General features: G+C 50.8%; 3 protein-coding genes across 3 annotated transcripts; 2 read left to right on the forward strand and 1 right to left on the reverse strand.

Annotated features, from left to right (window-relative positions):
- The first annotated feature begins 766 nt into the window (after positions 1 to 766).
- Positions 767 to 1,153, forward strand: BX661DRAFT_182003 (uncharacterized protein). Its single transcript, XM_051535869.1, has one exon. It carries the CDS (start codon positions 801 to 803, stop codon positions 1,128 to 1,130), a length of 330 nt encoding a protein of 109 aa, XP_051391922.1. The 5' UTR covers positions 767 to 800; the 3' UTR covers positions 1,131 to 1,153.
- A 362-nt stretch (positions 1,154 to 1,515) lies between these two features.
- On the forward strand, positions 1,516 to 9,955 carry BX661DRAFT_224377 (uncharacterized protein; the record flags this gene model as incomplete). The annotated part of the gene is made up of 6 exons (XM_051538905.1): positions 1,516 to 4,714; positions 4,873 to 5,563; positions 5,594 to 5,821; positions 6,151 to 6,171; positions 6,204 to 6,338; positions 7,637 to 9,955. Exons 1-6 carry the CDS (start codon positions 1,833 to 1,835, stop codon positions 9,953 to 9,955), a joined length of 6,276 nt encoding a protein of 2,091 aa, XP_051391923.1. The 5' UTR covers positions 1,516 to 1,832.
- A 322-nt stretch (positions 9,956 to 10,277) lies between these two features.
- Positions 10,278 to 11,759, reverse strand: BX661DRAFT_13841 (uncharacterized protein). The gene is made up of 2 exons (XM_051532718.1): positions 11,656 to 11,759; positions 10,278 to 11,157 (listed from the first exon to the last, which is right to left on the reverse strand). The coding sequence occupies exons 1-2, from the start codon at positions 11,703 to 11,705 to the stop codon at positions 10,419 to 10,421; spliced, it is 789 nt and encodes a 262-aa protein (XP_051391924.1). The 5' UTR covers positions 11,706 to 11,759; the 3' UTR covers positions 10,278 to 10,418.
- Between the last annotated feature and the right edge of the window lie 477 nt (positions 11,760 to 12,236).

Raw genomic sequence — 12,236 nt, forward strand, 5'->3', positions numbered from 1 at the left:
TATATAAAGATTAGAATAGTGGCGGGTATAGCCTGACCCAAACTTTTGAGTCGCAGGAATAGCATAATGGGTAGGGTACCAAAAAGCGCCATTGTACTGACCTTATTCAAGACAAACCTCACAATGCCCAGCTTAAAATATTTATGATAATTGCTTTTAATATCATGACGATGACCATACATTGGATGGAAGGCTTATCCGTTTTGGCTTGGGCAAGCGTGGCATGTTCTACTAGTATACTTAAGCGGTTTATATATTTAATATTTCCGGGCTATATCCAATTTTTACGATATATCCTGAAAGCCAAAATTTGTTTTATTTTGTTTTTATTTAACTGATTTTTGTCCGCAGTTTTTGACCACCAAAACTTGCAGCACTTGTTTATAATTGTTTGATAATTCTAGTACCTTAAATATCCCAATTTCAAGCATAAAAATCTGAAAGTAGAATTATTGATTTGATATTCATGTTCTTTTTTGTATGAACCGTATTGGTATAAATTCATGGCGCTAATACCATTATGTATTTTTATGGTTTTATTGTTAGTAAAGAAAATACGGTTCTGCAAAAAGCATTGACTTTGGGACTTCTAACTTTACAAAAATTTTTGAGTGCGTTGCAGATTTTGAATAAAATTATTACTTGTGCAACATAATGCTTGCTGATGAAATATCATTTTTTTCATTTTCTACATCTATAAAAGCGCCCCTCAAGCGGGCGCTGCAAAGCTTGATTATTTTCTTTGCCTTTTTTCGTTTCCCCTCTCCAAACACGTTTAGGTTGCATTTTTCTTGTTTCTTATGTACTCCTGGTCACAGTCGCCGTCTTGTTGGTTCATTTTATTATTCTGTATCAATCATTGTAGGTTAGCATCTTCTGGCAAGTCATCGTCTTTATTTTTATCATTTTTTGCAGAGGATAAGCTGCGCCCATTCGACTACCTTGTCTGCTTACGCTCGTCGCGCATCGTTTTCGTTCGTGTTTGCCGGCTCATGTCGCCCCACCAACGCATCTGGTTGCCGTCGTCGTCGCTGCCGCAGTCGAGAGGATGTCAGGCGATTCAAGTGGCTGGCGATACTGGCAATGGCAGCAGGGCTGCCCTGCCCATTGGTGCAAGTGTCGTACAGTAATATTTTTTATTTTTAGCTGTAATTATATAATTATATGAATGGTATTCAATCAACCAATTAATGCAGATTCATTTATTCTGATTTTTTCTTCGTTCCTGTTTTTTTGTTGAAAATTTGGGGATTGGTTCTACACAGCAAAGCCATGCCAGCCATGGGCCATGGGGATATTGCTTTTTAAGTGTTATTTTTTGCACATTAGTATGGACGTACTTAAAATGTCTTAAAAATGGTTCGATAATGAATCAAGTTTTTGTACAGTGTACATACTAAAGTTTAGTGATTTGCAATCCCAACCGCGAGCACAAACGTGTATGCAAATGTGTGTGTGAAGTATCCATATAAATGTATAAACTATTTTTCTTTCTATTTTTAACTCAATATTCATTGTTTCTAAAAAAGGGGTTTGCAGGCACACTCCATTTTCTTTAAACAACAGCCTGTCACTGGAGCCCAAACAAGAAAATAGCTTTTGGTTTACACATTTTCGCGTTTTTTATAAATATATATTTTTTCGCATTTCCAATTTGGAAAACACATTTTTGCACCTTTTGTTATTAATTTTCCCTTGTTTTTCACTTTTCACTTTTATTTGTTTGGCCTACAGGGTGAATTCCCCTTCCCTCCCCACAAACACACTCCAGGGAAGCAGTAGAGTACTGAATTCGACTATAACCAGCACAAATACACAATCTGAAACCACAAATGACTTCAGACGGAGCTGCCGAGCACAGCAGAAAGACCAGCCAGCCCAGCATCATAGACAGCAGTGGGAACAGCGTAGACAGCGGGGTCGACAGGATCAACGGCTTTATTAGTTCTATGAAACTCGAGCGCAGCAACACAAAGGCCGGGCTAATAGGCTCGCTCATGCGACGGAAGACTTTGATGAAGCAGGCTGAGGACCCCGAGGTGGACCAAGAGGCGTTGGAGCAGGAGATTCGGCACGTGGAGAGGCTTGCATCGTTGCTTGGCCGGCGGCAGACGCGTTTTAGCCACAAGCGCGAGCCAATAAAGGTCAACCACGACTTGGATGCGACGCTGGATGGATTTTTCGATGTGCAGGACGAAGACCGCCTGGGCGACCTGCTACTCACTGGGGGCCACAAGCAGACCGCAGACGCCCAGCTTGCCGATGATTCTGGCGAGAGTGTTGCTGACCCGGAGCTCAAGCAGAAGAATATTAACACTGCGCCCACGGCGCTCATTGCTAGCCAGCAGGAAGGGCAGTACAGCCTTGCAGAGGATCCCTTTGACAAAATTGAACAGATGCAGTTGGAAAAGTCGCTGTCTGAAAGCGTCGAGTACCTTTCGATGGACACGTATGCGAGCGACGACGACGACGACGACACCGAGATGAGCAGTGATGCGGTAGCCGGTGGCAAAGTAGGAAACCGGGTTGTGGCGGGCAAATTGGCCGGTGGCGTCGACCAAATTCTGGACACGGACATGTTTGCCGAGGACGACGGCTTGGTAGCTGGAATGGGCCGAAGCAACACGTGGAAGAGGCAGAGTATGGTGCTAATCCAGGAGCGGGAAAAGTACGGGCCTGTGCTTCCGCGTATCATTGATGAAGAGGACGAGTCAGATAGCGAGTTGAGCGTCTCTGGTATGTCGGCGTCCCTGAGCGAAAGCGATGTTAACAATTCTTGCGATGAGGACATGGCCACTATCCCGAGCGAGATGATTGCAGAGCAACCGGAAGTTCCAATGATTCCAACAGTCCCAACAGTCCCAACAGTCCCAACAGTCCCGATAGTCCCGAGAGCCCCGACACTCCCTACCATCCCGGCTATTCCGGTGAGCAAGGATTTGATATTGCCTGTCAGCGCTGACACTACCAACGTCGATATGCTCAGCGACTACTTGGACATACTTGACCTTATCGACGGCAAGGGCGAGGTTGCGGAAGAGCTAGTCAAAATCAACGTGTACAACATGCATATCAGTTCTGACGACGACGGACATGTCAGCAGCGACCTGAACCGCGGCAGCGAATCTAGCGAAATCGAACTGAGCGATGCCAGCAGCAAGAGCGAGAGCGAAAGTGAAAGTGACAGCGATAGCGATAACAAATACTTGTCCAAACTGCGCCCTCAGCACGCGTTAGCAGTGGTGAATGTGGTTGACTTGGCTGCACCTCGTGCAACTACCATTGTTAAACGGGCAGGCAGCCGTCTGGCTGCAGCTACAATAGCGGATTCCAGCCTGTCCGGCAGTGAAAGCGCCGGGTCGAGGCCATGCACACCTGTCAGGGTGGGAGGCCGAGTCATGGAGCTGCAGACCGGCGCTATTAGACGCTCGCCGATGCGAAGGAGTCGGCGCATACTGAGCAAGGGATATTCATTGCGCAATGTTGACACAGGCCCAAAGTGGACTGCGGGGGCGCCGGCACTTGTTGCGAGGAATTCAGAGGGTGCGAGCGTGCGTTGTAGCGATGTTGGTGCTGAAGTAGGGGCAGCGGCTTTGACTGAGACTGTGACGCTTAAGAAGACGCCGACCGAGATTGCACCGCCCGAGATTGCACCGGTCGAGACGAAGCCAGCCAAGGCAGAGGCAGCCGAGTCAGAGCCAGTAGTGCCTGCGCTGCTGCCCAGCGTTCAGCTGCTGAAGGCAAATGCTCTAAGGGTTTCTGTTACTGCTCCCTGCGCTGATCTCAAGCGTGGCAGCTTTGCGAGCGACGATGTCGGCAGCACAGAGTCGGGGCGCGCTGGTTCATTGCATTCCAATGTCAACCCAAGTCTATCGGTTCCGGTTGCAACTGCGCCTGCAGTGCCTCCTGCTGCGAGCAACCGTGCGGTAATTCCAGGGCTGGCCAAGTTGGCCGCCGACGCGACCGTTGCCGCTGTACTTGCCGCTGGCGCGCAGTCCCCTTGGATGTCATCAGTGCAAGCAGGCAGTTCCGCACGCCACAATGCGGCGCTGCTGGTTCCTGACCGCATTGCGCGCACCATGGAGGTCGCCGACGCACACGCCAGAGATGCGGCCAAGGAAATAGCAGGAGCAGCAGCAGCTCAAACCGCAGAGGGCGCTGCCACTGGCCGATCGCACGCACCGCCGTTGCCGAAAAAGGAGCGGCCGAAGTTTCCCAGGGCGCTGGCTCAGGGCGGACTCGGCTCGCGTGCAGCCGTCGCAGTTGCTCTGGAGCTGCCATCCTCGCGCACGCTGTTCAACTCGACAGGGCGCGCAACATCGCTCTACAGCACCAGCCGCTCAAACATGCACCACTTGCACTTGCAGGGTGTTCCATCGGCAAACCGGTCGTCGATGACGCTGCCACGCAGCCGCGCGGCCACCGCTAGAGGGTCAACGGCGGTTGCTGGCGCAGCGAGCCTCGAGGAGTGGCTGAGGCAGACAGACATGCAGCTTCCGTCCAACAACCATGTCGACAAGCCGCTGCCATTCCCGCCAGGCGACGCGAGCAAATCTACAACCTTTAACAGCTACCACTACGTGCCAGCCGAGCCGTCTGCGCCCGGACTTGACTCGGTCGAGCAGGGCAGTGGAGAGCTTGGCGCTTCCTCGATAAAATCCGGTATTTCCCCCGGCCAACCACCGGCAGCAGCGGCAAATTCAAAGGTAGAGTGGTCAGGGTAGTGAGTGTGCTCCCTCCATCACACGCTTCCTCTCGCAACTCTATTTCTGCTCACACTTCCATTCACTCGCCTGCATCTCAACGCGCAATTTCAAATTCCAATTCGCCACTCAATTCGCCGCTCAATTCGCCAGTCCTTTCGCATTTCAGCAACAGCAGCAAAAGAGCCAGCATCACGTCGAGTGTCTCCATTCCCGTTTCCACGCGAAGCTCCATCGGCCCGCACGCAGAGCACAGCCAAGAGGCACTTTCGAACACGGCCTGCGTACAGGCATCAGCGACGCCCAGCAGTTTCAAGAATCTCTTTGTTGAGGATCCTCAGATGAACGCACTGCCTTACCCGCACGCAGGCGCTGGTGGTGCCGCATACGGAGCGTATACAGGCATGGGCTCGCTGTCGGGTCCAAACGTGCTTTCAGCGCCGCCCGATACCAACGACGAGAATGGCGGCGGCCATGGCGCGCCCGGCGACGGGTTTGCTGAGCCATCGGCGCCGGTGTTTCCGGAGCCCACAGCGCCAGAGCTGCCGATTCTCTGGGGCCAGCCCAGCCCCGGGGCCCAGGCATGCGCGTTCCCAATGCCCACGCACTACGGGTTGCCTCTGTCGCCAGCGCCAGCATATACACAGCTGGGGTTCACCATGCCGCCGCCGCAGTCGATTCAGCAGCAGCAGCAGCAGCCGATGATGCTTCAGCAGCAGATGTATCAGAACCAGCTGTCCCAGCAGATGTATGTGCAACAGTGCCTTTACGGCAATGGCCCAGAGCCGTCGCCTCCGACTTACATGCCGCCGCCTGTCATGCCGCCGACTGTGGACCGCCCGCTGCCGCCCATACCGAAGGTGAAGCGCCCTCCCCTCCCAAACACGCAGCGGCCCCGTCCAGTGTCTGTGCCGCTGTCGCCACCGCCACCGCCGCCTCCCAAGAACTGGCCGGATGCATCAACAATGCACACCATGGGTCAATTGTATGCACAGGCGCCTGCATACGGCCACAGCCAGGGTGCATACAGCAGTAGCACCGCAGCCATCAGCGCCGAAGCGGCGGCCAGTGGCGCCCTTAGCACCATCAAGTCGTCCACGTCGTCCGAGTTTGTTATCGTAAGTATCAATCCCGATTGCCTCCTGTTTGGCTGTCCTGGGCTTGTGAGCTTCCACATTGCATAGTTGGTTGGCAGTTGCGTTGCCTACAGGCGGTGGCTGCTTTTGCACTGTTCCTTTGTTTTCTTTGCGCTCGCTCCTTCAATCGCCTTGCGGGTTTCTTTTCTTCTTTTTTGCGTGCGCCGCTGCTATACTGAAGAACGGCCCCAGCCAAGCCAGGCCGGCCAAATACCAGCGCGCTGCCCTTTTTAATGCCGCATGGTATTTTTAGTTTCGCCATATTGCGTCATTTGACCTTTCTTTTCTTTTCCCCTTTTGTGTGCTCCGAGAGTATCGACGATATGTTTCCGGTATCGGGATTTTTTGGCGATGCTTCCGCTAGGAGGATTGCGTTGGCCGCCCATTCTACTCCAAGCATTCTTCTTTCCCGCCCTCTGAGAAGACGGGCCTAAAGGCAGGGAACGGCAGCGCCAGCAGCCGTCTTTGGGCAAACAACCCCAAATCCGGACCTGTGCCTGTCCGCACAAAAATAGAATGCGAATACTCCTTTATGCAGGCCAAACAGTCGTCGATGTGTGGCTTGTTGTCGGGCCATACGAATCCCGCTTTTTTGCCCCGTGCGCGATTGCGACGATTGCTGCTTGTTTGCGATTGCAATGGTGGGGGGCATATGCCCAACGCGCGGCGAATGATGCGAAAGAGAGGAGAAAGGCCCGCAGCACTGTTTCCATTGCATGTGTTTCGACGCTTCAGCAACGCTCGTGTGTTTTTTTGCTTGTGCCAGCCACCAAGCTCTTTCCCCCCTCTTTTTATTTCAATTCCCTCGCCGCCGCTGCAATTCTTTTGCTATTGCAGCCGTCACACTGTTACTAGCTCTGCCACCACGCCGCTCCTCAAGAGGCTCAGTCTCCTTGCCCCCTTTGCCCGTTCTGATTCTTATATGACTGCAGGCCATTACTTGTTACTATTCGCACTTGTACCATCATTATACTTTACTTTCAATTCGCCAATCGCCATCGCCATATACACACATACACATATAGCCAGCGCTCGGCCCGACATCTAACCTTTTTTAGAGTAGTGCCTCGCAATAGTTCGCGCTATTGTTTCTTTTCTTTTCAAAGCACTTTTTTGTCCTTCTGGTTTATTTAGCACGTGCTCCCCTCCTTTACAAAAAACCATTTCTATCCAAAAGGACCACAGCTTTTGTGCCCGGGTTTGGCATTTGCCCTTTACAGCGCTCGGTCGCATCTTTGTGTTAAACGCAGTCATTCTATTATTGTTTTCCATTTCTTTCTCATTTTCTGTTGCCCAGAACAAACACTCATTTACACCAACTGGGCCTTTACTGGGAACTCCTTTATTCTTTATATCTACATCTACATCCGCATCCGCATCCACATTTATCTTTTTAGAATTTTTATACTCATTTACCCATTTACTCATTTTCACCCCCGCACGCGCAGCCATCTGCTTGTTTCTTGTCTCTATCCTTTTTATTTCCTTGTACATTCATTCATTCATTCATTTATTCGGGTACTCGCGTTAAGCACCCTTACAGTGCCTTATTATTTTCTTTATTGTATAAATACCCCTCCACCCCCCCCCCCCCACGCCCTCGCCGCTGTGCGTCACTATTATTTCCTTTTTACTCAATCTCTCATTCTTACTCGACGCTGCCATCGTTTACCTGCGCTTTGCTTATATTTTTCTGTAAACGCGTGTGCATTCGTTTCGGGCTATCTTTATTCTTTTCTGCAACACATACACCGTGCGATGCTGTCCTTATTTTCTTCTCGCGGCAGCGACCGGCAGCACCCTGGCAAATCCACAAGCAACGCCAACGCAAACACATCCAAATCAATGTCGTTTCTGTCAAAACGCAAAACGTCTCGGTCATCATCCGTATCATCGACCGCATCATCAACATCGCAAACGACGCCACCATCAAATCAAAACCAAACCAATTATTTACCAACCAAACTTTCTCCACAAACCACTGCCTTGTATGACTATCCGATTCCACCCCGCACGCGGTCGCTGATTACGCATTTGCGCCATTCTAAAAACCTCAATTCTAACTCTGCTTCCACTGCTCATTTTATTGCCAACATTCAGGTCGAGGAGCACGTTGAGACGCGGCCGAGCGACATTCACAGCGAGCACCAGCAGCCCACCCCCACAGAATCTGCGGGCGCTCCTCCCCGCTACAAATTGGCAAACAGGCCGACGAGGATCAGCAGCCTGATGGGCAAGCATCCGCCGCCACCAATTTCTGTAGCACGGACTGGACTTAATATCGACACGCTTGCCTCGGCCCTGCCCAGTGCCCTGCCCAGTGCCGCACTCAACACCGCAAAAACCGAATGCACACCGACCATCAACATGGCAGAAAAGTCCGGATGGCACACAGACGAGGACAATTCGCCCGCGATTGCCGATGCCATGCGCATGATTGCAGAAAAAGAGCGCCGGCGCGAGGTCAATCGCAAGGCTGCGCTGTTCGAGCTCATTGAAACCGAGCGGTCTTTCACCAAGGACCTGCGCATGATTGTCGAGCTGTTTCTGCTCCCCATCCAGCTTCTGGGGAACCGTAAGATCGTCGAGGTGATCTTTGGCGACATGGTCAAGATCACAGAGATGAATGGCATGATGTACTCAGATATGGTCATGCGACTAGGCCCCCTGGCCTGCCTCGTCGACCCAGAGCGCGCGAGCCGCAACCGCCGGAAGAGGAAGCCCCCGCTCAAGCAGTCGGGCTCGACAAATGCGTCGGCACATACACGATCGGTGCTGCAGAGCGGGTCGATGCGTTCTTCGATAACACCAGTGTCTGTCTCAGCATCGGCCTCGACGACTATGTCGCGCCGCCTCAGCAACCCGATCGATCGCCAGAGCTTGACGCGCCACTCATCCGTCAACTCGCACAGCGACGCCGTGTCGGTGGCAGGCGGCTCGTCACTCAGCCGTTCGGGCTCTCAGAACGACGGCCGCTCATCAATGGTGTCCAACGGCGATGATCATTCGATTGTCACCAGCGACGTGGGTGGAGAGAGCGGCGAGAACAGTGAGCCCCGCGGCTTGTCTGCTATCGGCCTGGGCTCGGCGACTGCGGGCGAGCGGCATGACAGTATACGCAGCATCAACGGCGCAGCCGAGGACGACGACGAGGATGCGACAAAGTGGACCGACAAGCAGATTCTCGAGTACTTCAAGAATGTGTGCATTGGCGACGTCATGGCCACCTACCTTAAGGACTTTTCTGAGCACTATGCGCGGTACTCGGCCAATCATGACAAGGCCATCGAGTACTTGAAGCTTGTGCGCGAGAGCAGCTCGCGGCTGAACCTGCGCAATGACGCGACCAAGGACGCGCACCAACGGCTGCTGCTGGCGCTCGAGCGTGCAGAGAAGGATCCGCGCGTGAGGCGGCTGCGCCTAGAGTCTTTTTTGCTAGCGCCGGTGCAGCGTGTTATGCGCTACCCGCTGCTGCTCGAGGCCCTGCTCAAGTACACGCCCGAGACGCATCCGGACTATGAGGACGTTGCCCTGGCGCTGAGCATCTCCAACAGCGTGGCCTCTGAGGTCGATCGCAAGTCTGAGGAGATCATGAACAGCCACCGCCTGGCCGAGCTGCAGAGCACCTTTGACTGGTCGAATATGCTGGGCGTTCAGCTCCAGCTTGATGCGTACACCAAGCTGGTCGGACAGCGTAAGTTTGTGCGCAAGGGGCCGCTGCGTAAGGCCACATCTGGAAGGCACCTGTACGCCATTCTGTTCAACGACTTTATGATGATTACCATGTCAGATCGTCGCAACGGCGCGTGGTGCTACGAGGCCTATCGCCTGCCTATCCAGACATACGATCTTTTGGCACGCGAGCCTGTCAAAGACATGTTTGAGCTGGTCAACCTCAAGAACTCTGAGGTGCTGCAGCTGCGTGCCGATTCGCCTTCTGAGGCGGCCGACTGGGTCAAGGACATAATGAAGACGGCTAACTATTGCTACAATATTATGTGCGATGCCATTCGCTCGGGGATCCAGGTCGGCAAGGTCAAGTCGGTGCACTCGGAGGAAGCCAGGCAGCGGATTTTGGCGGGCGGCAAGCCAACGGCCGTGGTCAAACGTCATTAATTTTGTTTTGTGATATCTTTTTTTGCGTTTTCCTTTTGCATTCGATCCTACTTTTCTCTCTCTCTTGCTTGTATTGGGAGAACAGGGGGAGAGCGCACAAGCACACCTCGTGGCATTATTCTCTTCCACCTTTTTCACTTTTTCACTTTTAGTATTTGTTAATTTTACTTCCAATTTGTTCTCTTATTTGTTTGAAATGGTTTTGGCTTTCGGTATGCCCTTTCACCCGCTGTGTGTTGTTTGTGCGTTCATCAGGCTGTGCACATTCCATGTTGCGCCCTCCCCCCTTTTTTACATCATGATTGTTGTTATTGGGAACAGTATGTAGTACGGAAACTAAAAAATATTGTTTGAGAGATAAATGCTGATTTGTGGATGATGCAGAATATGCCTGAGTGCCGGCAGAAATATGAATGCCAAGGTGTTCTGTGCTCAATGTAAAAATAAAAAAACGTGATTGCGATCAGGCGAGCAGGCCGTTCAGAGCGATCGCAAGGACTGCAGCTGTCATCGGCAGAACGCCGCGGACAGGCAATCTGAGCGTGTCAGCAGCAGACTTGGACTGGACCTGGACTGGGCGGCTAGCCGGTCTGCCTTTCTCATTTCCGCTGGTCATCATGCCCTGGGTGTTGGAATGGGTCACAGAGTCCTTGGGAGTCTCCACAGCATCGCTATCAGTCTCCGAGCTATCCTCGTCATCGCTGCTCTTGCTCGCGGAAGCGCCGGAAGAGGACTTTTCGGGCTTATCATTGTCGTTGTCCTTCGTGGTGGCCTTGCTTGGGACAGGGCCATTCTTGCTGACAGTAAAGATCTGCGAGTACTTCCAGACTGTTCCGTCAGCAAGACCCAGCCGCAGGCCGTATTTGCCCTCTGGAATGGACTTTGGCACGTCAACAGTGACAGAATTGATGCCGGAGGACTTGGGGGTGGCCGGGGTTTCAAATACATGGACAAGCTGGGCATTGTCGGCGTCTCCAGACATCAGGTCAATCTCAAAGGACTGGCCGCCGGGCGATCCAGCAAGACGGTAGGTGATTTGGCCTTGCTCGCCTGGCACCCAGACAGTCGACGAGAGAGGAAGAATGATCGCTGCAATGTCGGACTTTGCTGCTGCTGTTACTGATGCAATCGGCAAGATGCAAAATACCACTGACACTGCCAGGAGCGCAAGATGCAGTGGCTTAGTGATGGCGGAAAGGGCGCTAATATTAGTGGGGGTGTACATTTTTTAAATGAGAAATAAGATGTATTTAGTGTGATGCCTCTACTCGGTATAGTAGATGTGTTTGGAATATGAAAAGTGAGGGGACTGTGAAAGATGTTTCCCACTGTGGCTATATATATATACAATTTTGTTTGGCTCAGCTTTCTTTGTACGCTTCGATGCCGTGTGTTTTGTGACTGTAGAAATGTGCATTAATTCTGGTGTTCCTTGTGAATTGTTTATATCTTACTCAGGCTGTTTTATCCTCAGAGATCAGGCTGCCCAATTTCTTTTGTTTAAAAGATGTGCGCATTGCACACACGCTTGCAATAAAGGAGTAACAAATTAAGGCAACAACATATGCAAAACTCGATATATCTACATTGAAAAAAACGCATCGCATCATCGTGTGGGCGAGACAAGACAAAATTGGTTTATTGTTGTTCTCAAAGTTCACACACGCGTATTTATGAATTTAATTATAATAAGCATACACTAAATATATACACAAATGTGCGGCGACGAGTGCATGGGAGTCGCAGCCATGTGTCAGATTACAAAATGCATTTATTTATTATTTGATATGATTTAGCTCTTATAATCTGTCTGTAGTATAAACAAAAAAAGATGTTTGACATTAAAAATGAACGGATGAATAAAGTTTGAGTAAGCATGTTTCGAAAATAATAATTAAAGGGTGATTTCAAGACAACATTTTCTTTCGTTTATCCATGTTTGAGTTTAGGCACATATGCCGCCTTGTACCGTCAATCAAAAGGGGGCGTTACTGCATTGCATTTTTTGATTGTGGTCTGGTGACCAAAGCCAAGTTTGCTTCTAATTGTTTGGCAAGCCATGTGTTGCTTTGATTGTATTTTTTTATTTTAGAATGATTTCTACTTATACATGCTTGCTTGTAGAATATCCAATGTAAATACGAGCCAGCGTGCGGATAAAGATAAGGAGCCAGATTTAAACATTTTATTTGCTTGCTTCTAAATATTTTTATTTTTAAAAGCTCACAATTATATATTGAAAAATAAATTTGCTGCCGTACAGTTGCTAGCCAACCATGTT

Source organism: Kickxella alabastrina (assembly GCF_025024165.1).
Source record: "Kickxella alabastrina strain RSA 675 chromosome Unknown BX661scaffold_10, whole genome shotgun sequence".
NCBI classification, from domain to species: Eukaryota; Fungi; Kickxellomycota; class Kickxellomycetes; order Kickxellales; family Kickxellaceae; genus Kickxella; species Kickxella alabastrina.